The 20322-nt window shown below is 52.0% G+C and overlaps 2 protein-coding genes across 2 annotated transcripts; one reads left to right on the forward strand and one right to left on the reverse strand.

Annotated features, from left to right (window-relative positions):
• Window positions 1-9324: 9324 nt before the first annotated feature.
• LOC309814928 (tubulin alpha-3 chain) lies at window positions 9325-13044 on the forward strand (the record flags this gene model as incomplete). Its single annotated transcript, XM_082641199.1, has 4 exons — window positions 9325-9529; window positions 10065-10213; window positions 10509-11189; window positions 12748-13044. Exons 1-4 carry the CDS (start codon window positions 9409-9411, stop codon window positions 13042-13044), a joined length of 1248 nt encoding a protein of 415 aa, XP_082497325.1. The 5' UTR covers window positions 9325-9408.
• Window positions 13045-13826: 782 nt separating this feature from the next.
• Window positions 13827-20186, reverse strand: MZT2B (mitotic spindle organizing protein 2B). Its single transcript, XM_082641416.1, has 3 exons — window positions 19741-20186; window positions 19492-19640; window positions 13827-14072 (listed from the first exon to the last, which is right to left on the reverse strand). The coding sequence occupies exons 1-3, from the start codon at window positions 19902-19904 to the stop codon at window positions 13915-13917; spliced, it is 471 nt and encodes a 156-aa protein (XP_082497542.1). The 5' UTR covers window positions 19905-20186; the 3' UTR covers window positions 13827-13914.
• Window positions 20187-20322: the final 136 nt, after the last annotated feature.

Genomic DNA, 20322 nt, shown 5'->3' on the forward strand with positions numbered 1-20322 from the left:
GCCGCTGGATGTGTGGATGTTTTCCAGTCTTTTATGCATGGAGTTGCAATGAGGAATCTGTGCCTGCAGTTTCTCACTGGTGTAGGTGTATATGGGATACCACAAGTGAATGGTATATAGTTTCAGATTCCCTTCCATCAGCAACACATACATGAGAATTCCTGTTTTCCCACAGCAGGGTGGGCTTCTGCCTTTAATTTGTTCATTTTTATGTCCTCAAGTCATAGGGATCTAGTTAATTGTTGAATTAATTACATTAATAGTTTGCACACCAGTGGAACTCAACCAACACCTCTGTCATTGTGCACGTCTAAAACCAGTCACCTTAATGTGGAGAGAGGCTGGAATGACCCCTGACAGGGCTTTACCTGGCCTGTTTCACGTCTTGCTTGTTCCCAGTTAACTGAGGCTGATGTCATTCCAGCCTCTGTGTTCTCTTCTCATCACTGCGGTAGCTTCCAAACTCTATGAAGAGTACTGGATAATAACTAGATAATAACTCACACTAACGTCTGCATTCTCCCTTTGCAAAAGTTGGTTTTGAGGCTTCTCTTATTGGTTATTGAACAGCATGACATCTAGCTGCTCAAATATTTTTTTTGTACAGGTGATTTATTACAAGTATAAAGAAAAGGTATCTGCTATTACCTGACAGGTAAAAGGAAGCTTCAGGATTAGAAGAAATTTGTGCATTTCATCATTTTTTAGGAGCTGGGTTTTTTTTTTTTTTTGGTTTGTTTTTTTGCAGTATGCGGGGCCTCTCACTGTTGTGGCCTCTCCCGTTGCAGAGCACAGGCTCCAGACGCGCAGGCTCAGCGGCCATGGCTCACGGGCCCAGCCGCTCCGCGGCATGTGGGATCCTCCCGGACCGGGGCATGAACCCGTGTCCCCTGCATCGGCAGGCGGACTCTCAACCACTGCGCCACCTGGGAAGCCCTAGGAGCTGTTATTTTTAGCAAAGCCTTTGTCTTAATTAAGAAAAATACCGTGGTTAATACTTTTAGAAGAGCTGTTCAGCCGTTGTTTGTTGGTATAACAGGGTCTTCTCAAGTTGAAATGCCTAAGTTCACAGTGCTTAGTTTAACCAACTAAATTAGGAAATGTCTAGTGAGGGGGAGGTGATGATGAGTTGGTGTGAAGATAACCTAAAAGAAATTACACTGATCTCTGAGAAAATGTTGTCCATTACATATGCCTTCCCTTTGTGTCAGAACGGTTCATGTCTCAAGATGAATTTAATGGGAATTCCAACAGTAGAAATTTTGTTTTAAATCCTACTTTATGCATCCTAGAGCCTCATCACAAAGTTGAGTACCTTCTGGAGAATCTGCCCAGCCTCATAAGGGTAAATTTTTTCTGGCTCAGTATTGCAGTTTGGTTGGAATCAGAATTAGACTATCAGCTATGATTTGGTCCCCTGTCTTTCAAGGATAAGTCTAGAAGCTGAATTTCTAGGCTTCCAGACCATCACTCTTAAGGGCTAGGAGATTATAAATCTGGGATGTGATCGTAATGTATGATGAGAAGATAATACCCATGTTTAGAATTATCTGTCTCATGATGTGGCCATTTTGATGGCCTATTTTCTCTTCATTCAGGTTATCTCCTTTTTTTTTTTTTTGACTGCACCCCACACGACTTGCGGGATCTTAGCTTGAGAGATCTTAGTTCCCCAACCAGGGATTGAACCCGTGCCTCCTGCAGTGGAAGTGCTGAGTCCTAACCTCTGGACCACCAGGGAATTCCCCAAGTTATCTCCTTTTGAGTGAGCTTCAGTAGTGTGTGTAAGGAGTTTGTCCATTTCATTTGTGTTGTTGAATTCATAATATTCCTTTATACCTTTAATATCCCAGTAGTTATAGCCTCTTTTTTGTTCCTGATACTGGTAATTTGTGTCTTCTCTTTTTCTGGGTCAATTTGGCCAGGGGCTTATCAATTTGATTGTTCAGCTCAAAGAACCAGGTTTTGGTTTCATTGACTTTTCTCTCTTTTTATTTTCCTGTTTTCTGTTTAGTTTATTTTTGCTAGTTATTATTTTTTTCTGCATAATTTGGATATTTGCTCTTTTTCTAGTTTCTTAAGGTGGAAGCTTAGGTCATTGAATTTGAAATTTTTGAACAAACTTTTGTGTCTAAGTTCATGAGGGATATTGGTCTGTAGTTTCCTTACAGTGAATATCTTATTTTTTAAATTTATTTTTATTATTTGTTTATTTATTTATTTTTGACTGCGTTGGGTCTTGCTGCGCACGGACTTTCTCTAGAAGCGGCGAGTGTGGGCTACTCTTGGTTGTGGTGCACGGGCTTCTCATTGCGGTGGCTTCTCTTGTGGAGCACAGGCTCTAGGTGTGCAGGATTCAGTAGTTGTAGCATGGAGGCTCAGTAGTTGTGGCTCACAGGTTTAGCTGCTCCGAGGCATGTGGGATCTTCCCATACCAGGGCTTGAACCTGTGTCCCCTACATTGGTAGGCAGATTCTTAACCACTGTGCCACCAGGGAAGTCCAGTGTCCTTGGTTTTTGTATCAGGGTAATGCTGGCCTCAGGGAATGAGTTGGGAAGTGTTCCTTTCTCTTCCATTTTCTAGAAGAGTTTGCAGGGAGGGAAAAATTTTCCTCTTCTGGGTTCTTCTCGTTGGTCTAATAATCTTTTTTTTTTTTTTTTTTTTTTTTTTTTTGCGGTACGCGGGCCTCTCACTGCTGTGGTCTCTCCCGCTGTGGAGCACAGGCTCCGGACGCGCAGGCTCAGCGGCCATGGCTCACGGGCCCAGCCGCTCCGCGGCATGTGGGATCTTCCCGGACTGGGGCACGAACCCGTGTACCCTGCATCGGCAGGCGGACTCCCAACCACTGCGCCACCAGGGAAGCCCTCTAATAATCTTATTGACAGAAGACAGATTAACGTGAGAAAAACAAATTTAATTCTGTACATATGGAAGTCCTATAAGTATAGGATCTAAGAATTGACCAAAGCAGGCTATTTATATACCTTTTTAGACAAAGAATCAGTAATTTATGAAGATTTGAGGAAAGAAAGGGGTTTTTGCTTGGGCTAGCAAGTTAATGAAGAAGTAACAAAGTTTGTTGATGCAGCTTTCTCAGCCTTAAATTCTCTATCTCCAGGGATCATGATGCCCTCCTTTCTCCTGGCATAGGGAAGATGCCTCCCCATGGGAGCTTTGTTTCCTGCTTTCAGGGGAGCAAAGGGTCAGAGTGTTCTTCTTGTACCAGCTGATTCTCAAGTAACTTTTTTCTTTTTTGTAAAATTTTATTTATTCATTTACTTTTGGCTGCATTGGGTCTTCGTTGCTGCTCGCAGGCTTTCTCTAGTTGCAGTGAGCAGGGGCTACTCTTCGTTGCGGTGCGCGGGCTTCTCATTGCAATGGCTTCTCGTTGCGGAGCACGGGCTCTAGGTGCACGGCTTCAGTAGTTGTGGCATGCTGGCTCAGTAGTTGTGTCTCACGGGCTCTAGAGCGCAGGCTTAGTAGTTGTGGGGCACGGGCTTAGTTGCTCTGCGGCATGTGGGATCTTCCCGGACCGGGGCTTGAGCCCGTGTTTCCTGCATTGGCAGGCAGATTCTTAACCACTGCACCACCAGGGAAGTCCCTCAAGTAACTTTAATTCAAAGTAATCAATATGCCACCAGCATATTTTGGGGTGGCCTGCCCTGAGCTCCATCAAGTTTTATAGGTCATTGATTTTATACCTTTATACACATACATGTTACCCTCTGAGTACGATTATAGCTGCATCCCACAAATTTTGGTATGTCATGTTTTCATTTTTATTCCATTCAAAATACTTTCTAATTTCCCTTGTTATTCGTTTCCAAATATTTGGGGATTTTTCAGATACCTTTGTGTTACTGGATTTGTAATTAAGTTCCAGTATTCAGAAAACATATTTTGTATTATTTGAATATGTTGTGTTAATCAAGACCTTTATTAAGAAGTGCTTGGGGGAAAAGAAGAAAAAAAAGTGCTTGGGGAATTCTCTGGCAGTCCAGTGATTAGGACACCACACTTCCACTGCAGGGGCACAGGTTTGATCCCTGGTCAGGAAACTAAGATCCTGCATGCCGAGTAACATGGCCAAAAAAAAAAAAAAGTTTGCAGTTTGTTGAGTTTTTGAAAATAGCAAGTTGTAAACTTTTAATACAAATTAAAAATGAGTTTCCTAAAAACTCAAGTTGCCCAGATATGAAACAATTTAAAAACCTTTAAATATATATTGAGAAAAGCCAGGCTTTAAAAAAAAAACAGGTTTGTCCTTATCCAAAAGAGATGTCTTTAAGTAAAAGCCCATGCTGCATAGATAATGCAGATGGTTCTAGTGATCTGGTCAAGCACTTAAGGTCTTCAGCTTCCATCTTTTGTTCATTTCTTTTTATTTATTTATTTATTTATTTATGGCTGTGTTGGGTCTTCGTTGCTCCACGTGGACTTCCTCTAGTTGTGGCGAGCGGCGGCTGCTCTTCATGAGGTGTGCAGGCTTCTCATTGCGGTGGCTTCTCATTGCGGTGGCTTCTCTTGTGGAGCTCAGGCTCTAGGCATGCAGGCTTCAGTAGTTGTAGCACGAGGGCTTCAGCAGTTGTAGCTCGTGGGCTCTAGAGTGCAGGCTTAGTAGTTTTGGCGCATGAGCTTAGTTGCTCTGCAGCATGTGGGATCTTCCTGGATCAGGGATCGAACCCGTGTCCCCTGCATTGGCAGGCGGATTCTTAACCACGGCGCCACCAGGGAAGTCCCTGTTCATTTCTTATTGCTGCAATTTCATGTTCATTCTTGTTGGATGACTAAACCAGATTTCGGTAGAGATGGTTAGTGAGCATTTACCCAGACCACCCTGCTCACTCAGTTTATCCCAGTCTGCCTTCAAGTGCTGCTACACCACTTCACAACAATATATCAATACCTCCATTTCCCCCTTCTTGGCCTTTATGTTATTGATTTTTTAAATAAACTTATTTATTTATTTTTGGCTGTATTGGGTCTTCGTTGCTGCGCGCAGGCTTTCTCTAGTTGTGGCGAGTGGGGGCTTCTCTTCGTTGTGGTGCGTGGCCTTCTCATTGCGGTAGATTCACTTGTTTGGGGGCTCGGGCTCTAGGCACGCGGGCTTCAGTAGTTGTGGCATGCGGGCTCAGTAGTTGTGGCTCGCGGGCTCTAGAGCGCAGGCTCAGTAGTTGTGGCGCACAGGCTTAGTTGCTCTGCAGCGTGTGGGATCTTCCTGGACCAGGGCTTGAAACCGTGTCCCTTGCATTGGCAGGCGGATTCTTTTTTTTTTTTTTGGCGGTACGCGGGCCTCTCACTGTTGTGGCCTCTCCCGTTGCGGAGCACAGGCTCCGGATGCACAGGCTCAGCGGCCACAGGCTCTGGACGCGCATGTTCAGTGGCCATGGCCCACGGGCCCAGCCGCTCTGCGGCATGTGGGATCTTCCCGGACCGGGGCACAAATCCGTGTCCCCTGCATTGGCAGGTGGACTCTCAACCCCTGCGCCACCAGGGAAGCCCTCATTTGTGATTTTTATCTTTAATAAATTCAGCCATGTGTGGTGTGATAAGATTAACTCTTTACATGTTTAAGGTAATGCTATAAAGTTAAAAACTGAAAAAAAAACTGAACGTTAAAGCAAAAATAAAGGTTTATTATTATGGGGTTTACAACTCATATAGAAGTAACATACAACAAACAATAGCACAGGACTCTCCTGGTGGCGCAGTGGTTAAGAATCCGCCTGCTGGGCTTCCCTGGTGGTGCAGTGGTTGAGAGTCCGCCTGCCGATGCAGGGGACACGGGTTTGTGCCCCGGTCCGGGAAGATCCCACATGCCGCGGAGCGGCTGGGCCCATGAGCCATGGCTACTGAGCCTGCGCGTCCGGAGCCTGTGCTCCGCTACGGGAGAGGCCACAGCAGTGAGAGGCCCGCGTACGCCAAAAAAAAAAAAAAATCATAAATGAGTGACACAGTTACTTGCTACATATTCTTCCCATTACAACTGACAGGTTCATTAATCATACAGTGTATTTTATTATTAGAAGCTATAAAGGAGATCAAATCTCTAGTAATTTTTCTCCTTCTCTTTGATTAGTGTGTTGTTTCAGTGTGCAGATAAAATATAGTGTCAGTGACCAAGAGTCTCAGGAGACTTTCGTTTTTCCAGTAAGAATATCCTTGTTTATTTGCAATGTAAAAATTCCCTAGATCATTCTCTAGATCATGCATCATTTTCCATCAATTTGGTCATCAGATCAGGTAAAAAGTCTGTGTGCACCAATTTGCAGAAGTGGTCATCCAGAAGTAAATGCTGGGCTCAATTATATTTTTAAAATATGGTATAAAGTCTTTTATATTTGCCCACATATTTAGCAGTTTTGTCATTCTTCAGTCCAATTTTGCAGTTGCAATTTTCCATCTAGTATGATTTTCCTTCTTCCTGGAGAGATTCCTTTACCTTTTTTTTTTTGTAGTGGTGACTACTACTCTCAGCTAATGATTAACTCTCTCAGCTTTTGAATGCCTGAAAAAGTCTTCATTTTGCCTTTTATTTTAGTTCTGTTGAGGTATAATTTACATAAAGTATTCACTGAAAGTGTATAATTTCACAAGGTTTAATATTTATTAACATCTTGATTATCCATGAAATCATCACCTCAATCAAGATATGAACATACCCATCACCCCCCAAAGTTACCTGGTACCCCTTTGTAAATCCTCCCTTCTGCCTCACCCCCTTTCCCTCCCCCACTAATCCACATTTCTGTATTTTCTAGGATTTTATATGAATGGGATCATTGAGTTAATTTGTTGTTGTTTGGATTCTTTCACTTACTAATTATTTAGAGATTCACCCATGTTGTTGCAACACAGTTCATTTTTATTGCTGAGTATCTTCTTTTTTGTGTGTGGTAAACTACACATGACAAAAGTTACCATTTTAACCATTTTTAAGTGTATAATTCAGTAGCATTAAGTACATTTACATGTTGTATAACCATCAGCACTATTTCCAGAACTTTTTCATCACTCTCAAATCTTCTTAGTATATAATCTGCTGGGGAGTTTTTGTTTTTATATTTTATACAATTTTTAAAAAATAAATTTACTTATTGATTTATTTATAGCTGTGTTGGGTCTTCGTTGCTGTGCACGGGCTTTCTGTCATTGGGGTGAGCCGGGGCTACTCTTCGTTGAGGTGCGCGGGCTTCTCATTGTCGTGGCTTCTCTTGTTGCGGACCATGGGCTCTAGGCACATGGGCTCAGTAGTTGTGGCTCTCGGGCTCTAGAGCGCAGGCTCAGTGGTTGTGGTGCTCCGGGCTTAGTTGTTCCGCGGCATGTGGGACCTTCCCGGACCAGGGCTCAAACCCATGTCCCCTGCATTGGCAGGTGGATTCTTAACCACTGTGCCACCAGGGAAAGCCCTTTTATACAATTTTTAAAGTACACTTTTCATTTATAGTTACTCCAAACTATTCATAATCTGTTGTTAATCTCATCCAGTGTGTTTTTCATTACAGACATTGTCTTTTTTTATCATTAGCAATTTGAGTTAGTTCTTTTTTATATCAAACATGTCTCTCCTTATCATGCTCATTTTTTCCTGTACTTTCCTGAGCATGTAGATATATAATAGTTATTTTAATGTCCTTGTTTACTAATTCTATCATCTGTCATTTCTGGATCTGTTTTTATTGATTGCTTTTTCTCTTCATATGGTAATATTTTCTGACTTTTCTAGGTTTTATTTTTTAATTTTCTGGTGTATATGGTAACTTTAGATTGGATACCAGGCATGAATTTTACATTATTGGGTGTTAGATTTTTTTGGCTGTTATTTCAGCTGTTTCTAGGCTTTTGGGGGGATGCTATTAGTATACCTGGGAACAGTTTGATCCTTTTGAGGCTTGCTTTTCAGCTTTCTTAAGTGGGTTCAGACCAGCGTTTAGGGTTGGCCTCACTTGGCCCCACTACTGAGGACTCCACCCAGTGCTCTGTGAGTTAGGATGTCTTTCTGCCATGGCAGGTGTGAGCTCAGGGGTCCCTCCCCACCTGTGCTGAGCAGCCCACAGTGAGGACTCGGGGCCCCCCTGCTGATCTCCCTGAGCTCTCTCCATGCAGCTGTCTCTCCTCCAGATAGAAAGCCAGCACCAGGCTTTCTAGCTGCCTTGACCTCTCTCAACACAGGATTCTCTCTGCTCACCTCAGGGAGATCCCTGGGTTTCTCCTGTCTTGGCTGCAGCCTGGACACTCCCCAGTAGCCTTCTGGGGCATCTGTAGGGCTTGCCTTGTTTCCGTGCTCTAAGGAATCACTTACTGTCTTCTGCTGCCTATTGTCTAATGACTGAAAAGTGTTATTTCATGTTTTTTTTCTAAGCCGTTGCTTATATCAGGTTGGTAAATACAGCCTAAGGTGGAAATAAAATGGCCTGACTGCTTATTTTGTATAAATTATTTTTTAATTAATTTATTTTATTTTTGGCTGCATTGGGTCTTTGTTGCTGCACGCAGGCTTTTCTTTAATTGCGGCGAGCGGGGGCTGCTCATCGTTGCGGTGCGTCGCCTTCTCATTGCTGTGGCCTCTCTTGTCGCAGAGCACAGGCTCTAGGCGCACGGGCTTCAGTAGTTGTGGCACACAGGTTCAGTAGTTGTGGCTCACGGGCTCTAGAACGCAGGCTCAGTAGTTGTGGTGCACGGGCTTAGTGCTCCACAGCATGTGGGATCTTCCCAGACCAGGGTTCGAACCCGTGTCCCCTGCATTGGCAGGTGGATTCCTAACCACTGCGCCACCAGGGCAGCCCTTGTATAAATTTTTAACCTTTTTTATTGATTGCTAGGAAGAGGTTTTATGTATTTGTTTATTTATTTATTTATTTATTTGGTTGTGCTGTGTCTTAGTTGTGGCAGACAGACTCCTTAGTGGCGGCTCGCTGGCTCCTTAGTTGTGGCAGGTGGGCTCCTTAGGTGTGGTATGCGAACTCTTAGTTGTGGCATGCATGTGGGTTCTAGTTCCCTGGCCAGGAATCAAACCCGGGCCCCCTGCATTGGGAGTGTGGAGTCTTAACTGCTGTGCCACCAGGGAAGTCTCGCTGGGAAGATGTTTATAATGGCTGTATTCCTATTCACAGTTCAAGTGTGTCTCCATCCATGCTCAGACATAAAATGACCATTGGAAGCTCATGGGACAATAATGTCTGATAAGACCTTAAGAAACCAAAAGATTTTAGAGATTAATTTAAGACGTTGGGTCTCATTTGCGTGCCACATAGTGACAACCGCCTTGAAGCTGAGGGGCCTCACATGTATACTTTCGTTCCCAGCGTGAGTGCATCTCTATCCACGTGGGGCAGGCGGGGGTCCAGATCGGCAATGCCTGCTGGGAGCTGTACTGCCTTGAACATGGAATTCAGCCCGACGGCCAGATGCCAAGTGACAAAACCATCGGCGGTGGGGATGACTCGTTCAACACGTTCTTCAGTGAGACCGGGGCTGGCAAGCATGTGCCCAGAGCCGTGTTCGTGGACCTGGAGCCCACCGTGGTCGGTAGGTACCCTTAGACTCAGAAGGGGAAGCACAGAACCTTTGCTGGGTTCCTCCAGATCAGAAGCCCGAGGTAGTTTCCAAGGGGAGCTGCCAGGAGAGAGCACCTTTCAGTGGCGGCCACCCAGGAGACAACAGAATGTCACCCTAGAGCCCGTTAGACCCAGGCCACAGAGAGCGCCCGGCAAAAGTCACGCTGATGTCTAGTACATCAGGGCCATTTCAGCAACACCCTGGGTGTAGCTGTGGGTGTGAATGAAACATGCACACGCAGAACCGCCTGTGCGGTGTGAGCACTCCCCCACCTTTGGGAACTGGCCACACTGGCATTTGTTCCCCGGGTTGACTGGACCTTCCCGGAGTCATAAACGGCAGATGAGGCATGTGTATCACACGGAGACCTTTTCTGTGAGACGCTGACGCTGCTGGCCTGCGAGGCCCAGCACGTGCCTGTAGAATTGAAGGTTTCCCCGGACCTGGCCATCCCGGTGAGTCAGCGACCGTCCTTAGAGTCTCGGGCACGCTGTCCTCTCTGCAGATGAAGTGCGCACGGGGACCTACAGGCAGCTCTTCCACCCGGAGCAGCTGATCACCGGGAAGGAGGACGCGGCCAATAACTACGCCAGAGGCCATTACACCATCGGCAAGGAGATCGTCGATCTGGTCCTGGACCGGATCCGCAAACTGGTGAGAAGCGCCCTGGGAAGGCCTCCTGGACAGGAGGGGAGGCCCGGGATCTCCCCGGGACATCACTTTGGCAAAACCCAGCAGAACCATGAGTGCAGGGTCTTCCTTTCCGGTGTGGCCGCAGTGCATCCACGTCTGTAACTGCTAAGTGTGATGCGTGTTCCCTGTGGATGGGTTGAACCCGTATAGTGAACCTGCAGAGGAAGAGTGTGCCATGACCGGGGCCCGTGGGGGCCCGTGGGGGTGGCGGCACGGCTCGTGCGGGCATGGCCTCACGGCCTCTGCTCTCCCGCAGGCGGACCTGTGCACGGGCCTGCAGGGCTTCCTCATCTTCCACAGCTTCGGGGGCGGCACCGGCTCGGGCTTTGCGTCTCTGCTCATGGAGCGACTCTCGGTGGACTACGGCAAGAAGTCCAAGCTGGAGTTCGCCATCTACCCGGCCCCCCAGGTGTCCACAGCTGTGGTGGAGCCCTACAACTCCATCCTGACCACACACACGACCCTGGAGCACTCGGACTGTGCCTTCATGGTGGACAACGAGGCCATCTACGACATCTGCCGGCGCAACCTGGACATCGAGCGGCCCACGTACACCAACCTTAACCGTCTGATCGGGCAGATCGTGTCCTCCATCACGGCCTCCCTGCGCTTTGACGGCGCCCTCAACGTGGACCTGACGGAGTTCCAGACCAACCTGGTGCCCTACCCCCGCATCCACTTCCCCCTGGCCACGTACGCCCCGGTCATCTCGGCCGAGAAGGCCTACCATGAGCAGCTGTCCGTGGCCGAGATCACCAACGCCTGCTTCGAGCCGGCCAACCAGATGGTCAAGTGTGACCCTCGCCACGGCAAGTACATGGCCTGCTGCATGCTGTACAGGGGGGACGTGGTCCCCAAAGACGTCAATGCGGCCATCGCCACCATCAAGACCAAGCGCACCATCCAGTTTGTGGACTGGTGCCCGACTGGGTTCAAGGTAGGCTGGGCGGTAAGACGTGTTCACCTTTCCGCCCGCGGCAGATCCTGGGATGGGGTGCTGCTCCTTTGTGGAGGGTACCCTGATACAGGGAAGCCGGGCTGGGTCATGGATTAGTGAGCTGCGGGACAGTTTTCATTCCTTCACTGGTGTCTCTAGAACTTCCTTCCTGAGTCATCACATGATACAGCTCTGTGAGTGTATTTTTTACAGAAATTACCTGGAGGAGTTCTTGGGTGGAAAACATAGGTTGATTTAGAAATAAGATGTTTTTTCTTACAGTAAGTTTTCTTAGAATAGAAATATAGGAATTTTCTGGGCGTTTTGGTAACTTGTGGGGATATTTGAACTTGGGGCACTACTGTAAACTGTTGTCTCTGAATTCCACTTGATTCCATCGTCATGTAAAAATTACATCCAATTTAAGTGTCGTATGGAACGTTTGGTTTACAGCACTGTCATGAATCCTTTTGTGGAGAAGTGGAGATTGGGGAGCCTATACAGTATGTCCTGGGTTGTCTTCAGACCCAGCTTGCTCCGACCTTCCACTGGACACAGGACAGAAACCTTGCTCCTTACTTGATTCCCAACCTTCCCTCTGGGAATGGAACTGTGCTCCCCTGAGCCCTGCTCTTAGGGCCTCCGCTGGCTCAGACCCTCACTGCTGCAGTGGGTTCTTACCTAGGAGTCTGGGTTTCTTCCTCTGGTCCAGGGCTCAGCACAGCTGGCCGACCCATCACCTGGTTTTGTGAATGGTTTCATGTGAGCACAGCCGTCCCCGCTTATTGGCTCATTGCTGTGGCAGGTCTTATGCTGCAAAGATAGGGTTGAGTATCTGTGACAGAGCCCCTGTGGCCCAGCAGCCTAGAACGTGTGCCGTAGACCCCTTGACAGGCCCTGTATCTCCTGCTAAAACCTCTGGTCACGTGATCCCTGGTCTGAAGCTTGGACTGCCTCTCCCTTGGTCCCAGTGCTGGGATCTCATTCCCTCCCTCTTAGCGTTCATGTGGGCCGCGTCCACAGCAGTGGTCACAGCGTCAGGGACCTCTAACAGTGTGCTTGTCACTCTGCTATGTGTACACTGTTTGTTGGTAAAGCAGGGGGTGTGACCTGCCCTCACGATTCTGCCACAGTTGTGTTCTCTGAATCTGCCTGGGTGGAAAAGGCTCAGCTACAGACATTAATCCCCATCTTGTTGAACCCTCTGGAGAAAATAACATATGAAGAATCCCAAGCAGTGTCCCTTCTTAGAGGGAAGATAGTCCTATCACCTGGGTACCTATCACATGTCACAGTTGCTGGGACACAGGCCCTCCAGCAGCTTGGGTGTGAGCCAGGGTGGCAGGCTCTGGGGCTCCTCTTTCCGTTTTCCTTGTCTGGCAACCAGAACCCTGCTTTCCTGGCACCTTGCCTGGCACACAGCTGGGCCCAGAGTACAGGGTGGCCCCAGCCTCCCCGGGTCGCCAGAGGGCACCTCCATGCCTTGTTTCCACGAACGCAGCCACCATTCCTGGATTGACGGAAGCTTCACGCAGTGCTTTCTCCCCTTCTTTGGCAGGTGGGCATCAACTACCAGCCCCCCACAGTGGTCCCAGGGGGAGACCTGGCCAAGGTGCAGCGGGCCGTGTGCATGCTGAGCAACACCACGGCCATCGCCGAGGCCTGGGCCCGCCTAGACCACAAGTTCGACCTCATGTACGCCAAGCGTGCCTTCGTGCACTGGTACGTGGGGGAGGGCATGGAGGAGGGCGAGTTCTCGGAGGCCCGGGAGGACCTGGCAGCACTGGAGAAAGATTATGAAGAGGTGGGCGTGGACTCGGTGGAAGCAGAGGCCGAGGAAGGGGAAGAATACTGAACGGGAGGGAGCGGCTAGTGGTCCCCTGTCCCCCGCCAACTGTCATGTTACAGATGTTTATCTACAGTTTCTGAATTAAACCTCTGTCTCTTGTGCTCACCTGGAACATGCTCATCTGTCCACAGGAGCAGGGAGGACCCCTCTGCTGGGCCATGTGGACGGCTGTCCAGCTGCTTGGGCTGTGCTGCTGGGGTGGGTGGACCTACATCTGTGAGGAGCCTCTGCTTATGTGATGTGAACCAAGGGCAAAAAGTCAGTGTTTCCAATCCAAGGTTTAAAAACACACAAAAACAAAGAGCGCTAGGAAAACTGAGTTAGGTTTTTTCAATTGAATTTGCCATTTTTCAGGCTTCTTTATTGACGGGACAAGTGGACTAAGGTGTAAAAGCTTAGAATTGGAGTTTGAAAACCTGAGGTCCATGTAAACATGTAAAACTGGGGCAAATGTGGAAGGTCAAGACATTTTGGGGGAAAGGGTTTTACTGGATTCTCTGTGGCATGCATGACCCACAGAGGGTTAAAAGCTCTAGGTCACAGCCCTTCTGTGCTCAAACCCATGCTGCACCTGAGCGCCCTGGGAGGGCCTCGGTGAAAACGCAGAAGACCTGGTAATATGCGCATTTTCTCACAGGCTCAAAAATGAGGTCGGGGAGGTGGGGTCACTGGTTGAAGTCACTTGTTGGTTCAGCTGAAGCATGACGAGGACCAGCACACAGGACTAATTCTAAATCTCTGTGCCTTAATATATTCAAAAGGTAACAGAAGACATCTTGAACAGACCCTCAGGTTTTCAGAGGTTTATTACTGACGGGAGGAGCAGCCTGTCTGAGAGGCTGGCGGCCTGCGGTGGGCCCGTGCAAATCCTCTTGCTCAGGTGTTGCTCCGCGTGGGGCTCTTCCCCGGCCCGCCCCCCTTGGGCAGCCTGGTGGCGCTGGGCTGGCGGGGCATCCTCTGGCTGGATCCTTCCCGGACGCCGCGTTCTGGCAGCGTCGGGCCTCCACCAAGGGCACCGCTGCCTTTGTTTCTCCCTGAGCAGACACAGAACACAGGCATTAGCAACCGGGCAGAGGCCACCTCGCAACACCTATTGTCTGTGTCCCGAGAGCCATGCCAGGGGCAGATCGGCGTGTCGACCCCCAGCAACTGCCCTCCCCGTCAGACATGGTGACGCAGGAAGCATGTTAGTCAGTCTTCTGGATTTGGATCTTGGAAGCTCTTCCTCATACATTTTCCTCCCTCTCCCCTCAGTGTTCTACAAATATTCAGGTTCACTGGGTCCTATGACTGGGCTCCTGCTGAGGACGCGCCCTGTCCATGGGGCGGTCACGCTCAGGTGCAGAGCACAGTTCCGGCCGCTCACCCACTGGTAACCTGCCAGCTTTAGTCTGTCTTGTGCCGACAGCCAGGAAGGTCTGCAGTCATGCCTGGGCCAGTGCCTGTGGCATCAGCAACAGAGAGGACCCCAGGGGACAAGCGTGCCTGGGTCACAGTCCCTCCCCGCTGGGCCTGCCTCAACCTGGGCTCTCCTTCGGCCCGCAGCTCTGACCCCCAGCCTCCATCCAGGTGTAGTCCAACAGCCTGCAGTGGGGAACCGGGGGCTCTTGGACAGAAGACATGACAGTTTCCTAGGGGCTTGTTAAGTTGTTTCTGCTTACCGGCTGTCACCTTGGGCAAGGGGAGGGACCTGCATTTGAGACTCAAGTCTGTGCTCTAATCCTCACACCTAGCTTCTCCCCAGGACTCGTGCAGGGATAGGATGGCCCTCCTCAAGACACTTTCTGGGAAAGTTCTTCCTCAGAGAGCAGGAGGTCTGTGCTGCCTGGCACGGAGGGGTGGGTTGAAGTGGCATCAGCTTGGAACCCTGAAAGCTTGGGTTTCCCTGGCGTTGCTTCTCCCTCGAAAGCCCGTGTGTACTCGACTTGACAAAAGTGTAGTAGTAATGGGTTCCCCAGTGCTGGGTGTAGTAGACAGGAGCGTGTGGTAGGGTGAAGCCGGCCCAACTCTGTCCCAATGACTCCCGGAGACAGAAGCAAAGAGAAACATCACCCCTCATCTCTGGTACAAACGCTAATCTCTGGTCCCCAGTGACTGGTCCTGTGAGTGCATGGGCCCCACCACCCTGCAGGGTCTCCCAATGTGCCAGTGCCCTGCTCAGGCCATGCTTCCCCCTCCCCACCAAGGCTGAGCCAGGCCAAATCAGGTCCGTGGAGCCCGTGGCCTAGCCCCGGGTGCCGGGTGCTCCCAAAGCACAGCTCAGGCGTAGCTCCACCGCAAGCAGCAGGGCGGGTCCCAGCTGCAGGCCTCACTTTGAAGCCAGCTTTGCTTTGGCTTGCACATGTGTGAGTTTCCTCTCCCCCTCAGTGTAATGACCAGGGTCCCTCTGGACACTCAAGGATGAGAGGAAACTAGAAAAGAGCAAGTAACGTTCATCTTTAAATCTGACGAGGCCGATAAACTTTGGAAATAAGAAACCAGTGTAACTCTGAGTCATAGAAGGTGTCAAGAAAACTATTTAAGGATGAAAGCCCATTTATCCAGCTCAGTGTGATTCTTAGAACCCTAAAGGAATCACATGCTTTGGACATTCGTGGGGAGACCCACTCAGGCCTCATTTTACACGCGGCTGTGGAGGTCAAGAAGGTTTGCAGGGCCCAGTGGACCCAGCAGGGGGCGTCTGGGAGCTCATCAGGCCTGCTCCAGCTCCCTCCTGACAGGGTTATTAGGGTCCAATGGAATGCAGTGAGGACTGGGGCTGAGCCAAGGGTGACCACAAGCTGCGGTGGGGGTGGTGGGGACATGCTCCCAGGCCTGGTTCCTGTGGGGCCCTCTTAAGGGTCAAAGACAGACAAGGGTGTCTGTTAAAAACAGTCTGGTTTACCCTCCTACCTCTGAAACCAGCTGTGGCCACTCAGTGTTGGATGCCCCCTAATGAAGCAAATGTCCCAAATTCACCAGCCCATTGCCACCCGTGACTCGGGGGGGCCCTGAAGCTGGGGAACCACCCAGACCCGGTAGGACCCACTCTACCATTGACCTTTGGAGTGGCCCCCGGGACCCCTGATCACCCACCCTGAGAGCTCTGCTGCAGAGCTGGGCGGGAACGAGAATTATAGAAAGCCCCAGAGCGCTTTCTCCTGGGTGGTGGGCGCACCCCCTTATGGAGTTACAGGCCAGATGGCTGCTGAGGCCAAATGTCAGTGACCGGCTGTGAGCCAACACTGAAGACATATTGTGTGTGGAGGGGTGGGGGGACGGGTGGGTGAGAAATGAGAGGGAAAGAATACACCACAGCCCTGCTATCTGCAAGGCCAGCTGGTGGGGTCTGGTGGCCAGGATGAGTGGGCGGCCAGGGGTGTGCAGAGCACACAGCAGGGGCTTGATTGGTGCTTCTAGAACAGATATAGACAGAACAATGCACAACACGGACTGCACATGTGCGCTTTAACCCTTAACTCAGCGCACACTTCTGGGGAGGTGATCCCCACATGGACGTGCCTGTGACCCCTCCAGGCACACAGCCCGACGCTGTGTTGGGGAGAAGTTCGGCCTGAGTGCTCTGCAGCTGCGCTGCCCCCAGAGATGGGCTGTGAGCCACCTGTGTGGTCGTTAGCTTTTTTAAGAGTCATGTTAAAAAGTAAAAGAAACAGGAAATTGACTTAAATGTTTGAATTAACCCAAACATCCAGTATGTCATTTTAGCGGGTAATCAGTATAAAAGTTATCCGTGAGGTGTCCATTCCCTTCTGGTGCCAACGCTCGGGTACCTGTTCTCATGGCTCCGCACAGCAGACTCCACCTTATGCTTTCTGGGGGGGACATCTTTTTAGAATGTGTGGTTTCCCTAAACTTCAACAGTACACAACTGAACCTAACTCCGCATTCTTACCAAGACAAGCCTAACCCCCCTGAGCTCTCAGGACAGAAATGGTGAACCTGACAGGCCCCACAGGGCACCTGGATGGCCAGGGGACAGGAACCCAGAGAGCCAAGCCCTTGAGTGGGGCTCCAGCCCTTGGTCTGGGTCAACCTCACTCCGATTCTGAGGGAAAGCTAAGGCCAGCTGGCTCCAACGTTCCCAGACCCCCACCACCAGCCTAGACCAGCAAGGTCCCCCACTGCTTACTCTGTGACAATGCTCCTTATTTTCTCTACCCAGATCCTGCCATTAACCAGGTGACCAGAGATCTGTGTGGACAGATGCTTTGACATGCAGCCTCAGAGATCTATCTCATTGGCGGCCTCTGCTTCTCGGCCTCAGTGTACTCCTGGCACGGCCCCTCATCTGCCCTCTACCTCCACTGGGCATCTCCCCAGGGCCTCAGTGCCCTTGTACCCTGGCTGGTGGCTGCCCAGCCCAGCAGGACCTATGGCCTGAGCACTCAAGGGGAAACGACCCTGTGGGGTCCAGTGCCCCATGCCTCTCCAGTCTCTGGCCCGGGGCTTCCTCCCCACCTCCCATCCCTCTATGCGGTGCTCCCAGCCCCGCACCCCAATCCACCCTTGACGGCACCCTCTCCCTCCCTCCCCCCACACCCCAGGTCAGCCCCCTCCCAGGCGCTGCAGCAGCGCACCGGACTCTGCGGCTGGCTGGTGCAACGGCCCTGCCCCCAGTTTGTTAAACGCCTGCTGCTCCAGCAAGGCCGGTGCTGTCCTTCGAGACTGGACGCCCGTCACTGTCGGTATGTCTAGCCACTGGACAGACAGCGTGTCCACCCTGCAGCCCCACTGTGCCCTCAACACTGAGAGCAGGCCTGGCACTGAGCAAGGGAGGGAGTGGCAAAACCCCCGAGTGAGGGGATCTCTCCTTTAGTCCCCATGCTCCTCAGGCCCCCTGTCCAAGCTCCAGGCACACCTGGAACAGCAAGGTGGGTGATGCAGGGAGGGGCACGTGGGAGGGTGCAGCTAGAGCTCCCATGGGATTTCACACTCTAACACACCAGCCTCATCGTGCCTGGCAGTGCCTGGAAGGCACCCCCAGCTCAGGAACCAGGCAGTTGAGGGGACCCATGGTCTGATCCTCCAGGCAGCCAGTCCAGGGGGGTGATGGCATCTAAGAGGCCCAGGTGCCTGTCACACCTCAGGCTTTGCTCTCCACAGCACACCACGCTGTCCCTTCCCCGCCCCTTGGGTGTCCTCCTCTGGGCTGGGGGCAGCTCTACAGAGCGCAAGTCTCACCAGCAGAGTTAGCCTTTGGAGACGGGGTGTGGGCCTGTCCTGTGAGCACTGCACTTGTCTCTAATGAGCGGAGCTGTGAAATCACGCCCTCAGTCCCTAAGCTGCGGGGCAGCGATGGCCCACTGGGTCCTGCCCTTGCAGCTCAAAGCTGCTCTGGCTTTCTGGGGGCCACAGCAGTTTCTACGGAAACAGGAGAGAGAACCAACCCCCAGAGATAAACCAATAAACGCAACCTGCAAAAGGAGAGAACAGGCAGCAAGAGAACCGGAGGGAACCGGGGGGCCCCGGAGAAAGAGGCGAGTGCGAGGCAGCTGGGCCGTGGAGCAGAACTGGAGAGGCCGCAGGCTGCAGGGCCGAGGAAAAGGAGGGCCTTGCGGGGGGGGTACAGTTCTCGGCAGAGAGAAAGGAGGCCGCTGGAGGTCAGAGAGAGACACAAAGAGAGCAGACAGTGTGCATCAGTGAGGAGGCCTGCACTCAAGTGCCCAGGGCCTCTCAGGACGGGGTCACAGGTGCCCAGGGCCCAGGCACACCCACCCACAGGGCCTAGCTGCCCTCCGCCCCAACGTCAGCCCCTTCTCAGGATGTTTCTGGCTAAGGAGCCAGCCTGGAGGTTCTGCTGAATTTCAGAGGGTTTCTGGAATGGGGAGCATAAGTGACACCCGAAGCGGATTAGAGCTCCATCATGACACCCTGGTCACCAGCACCTGCTCATCCCCCAGCCATGACTCTCCAGACTGAGGAAGCCCCTCGGGCCTCTGTACCCTGCCAGCCACGGCTTCCAGGCTGCGCCCACCCACAGGCCAAGGATGGAAGCTTCGCTGTCCAGATTCCTGGGCAGGACCTGGGCCGGGTGGGGTGCCAAGAAGGGCACGCAGGAAAGCCTCTGCCCCGCCCTGCTCCCTGAGGACTTCCGTAGAGGCTATACAGGCCGTGAGGACAGGGACCAAAGCTGCCTTGTTCCCATGTTTGAGGGATAAAAACGTTGAGAGCAGAGGTGGGGAGGAACTGGGGTCGCAAAAGTCCTAGACGAGGTCTAGCCTGCCTGGGTCTCCCACCCTGTGTCCTCCCGATCTGGAGGTGCACCCTCAAAGGTGGCAGCAAAGTCGAAGCTAGGGATGGGAGCCCAAGGGGCCAGACCTTGGATGGGCCCAGCCTGTCCTGGGACAAGAGGAACAGAAAGGCCTGGCCACTCACGGCCAAGCCCGCGCGGTGCCAGGAGCTGCTCCCCTTCTGCCCCCGTCCCCCTCCCCGCCGCCCGGGCCCGGCTCTGACCTCGGGTCTCAGGCACGCTGGGCGTGGGCAGGGGCGCCGCCGCGGGGTCCTGGGGCTCGCTCGCCAGCCTGTGCCCGGCGCACATGGACTTGAGCATCTGGAAGACTGCGAGGGGCGCCACGTTTAGCTTCAGCAAGTCCACCAGGATCCTGGCGAGAACACACGCTGCGGCAGTGAGCCCTACTCGCCCGGTCCGGCCGTCCCCGGGGACCCCGACTCCCCCGGACCCCGCCTCCTCCGGGCGCTCACTTGAACACGTCGGGGTCCATGGCGCCACCCGCCGCCTGCGCCAGCTCGAACAGCTCCATCTCCTCGGCGCTCAGCACCTTCTTCCGCCGCAGCGCCAGCTTCTGCAGGGCCGCCTCCAACCCCGGTGGCGGCCCCGGCCCGGGCCCCGCGCCCGGCGCCGCCATCTGCGGACCGCGGAGGGTGTGCGCCCCTGGGTCGGGTCCCCGCTCCGCCCGACCCCGCCCGGTCCGGCCCGCCGCGCCCTCTACCGGCCCGCCGCGCGCCCCTCTCCCCGCAGCGCCCACGCCATCCGGCGCTCAGACCCGGGCCCGGGCGGCTGCAGGCGTGCGTAAGACCGGACCCTTGGAGACGGGGCTTCCCCGCGCGCTAGCCGAGGTGGCGGCACCCAGTGCAGCGCGGGCATTCTGTGGGCGCTCAATAAATGCCCGTCGGGCCCAGAGCGTAACTGTTCCGCGCCGACTCCCCGGTAGGGGGCGCGCCTCGAGGCCCTAACGCACCGACGCATCTTCGCGCACGCGCGCTCCTTACGGCGGATTTCCCCGCTGCGCACGCGCGTTCCGCGGCGGGCCTTCGCTTTGCGCA

The sequence above is a fragment of the Mesoplodon mirus genome (genome assembly GCF_964341445.2).
Source record: "Mesoplodon mirus genome assembly, chromosome: 13".
Taxonomy (NCBI): domain Eukaryota; kingdom Metazoa; phylum Chordata; class Mammalia; order Artiodactyla; family Ziphiidae; genus Mesoplodon; species Mesoplodon mirus.

Bases quoted from the DNA above. Each gene is read 5' to 3' on its own strand.
- MZT2B (XM_082641416.1), bottom strand. From the start codon at position 19,904: ATGGCGGCGCCGGGCGCGGGGCCCGGGCCGGGGCCGCCACCGGGGTTG. The intron at 19,641-19,740 runs GTGAGCGCCCGG...TGTTCTCGCCAG, and splicing joins ATGGACCCCGACGTGTTCAA to GATCCTGGTGGACTTGCTGA. The intron at 14,073-19,491 runs GTCAGAGCCGGG...GTGTCTGCTCAG, and splicing joins CAGCGTGCCTGAGACCCGAG to GGAGAAACAAAGGCAGCGGT.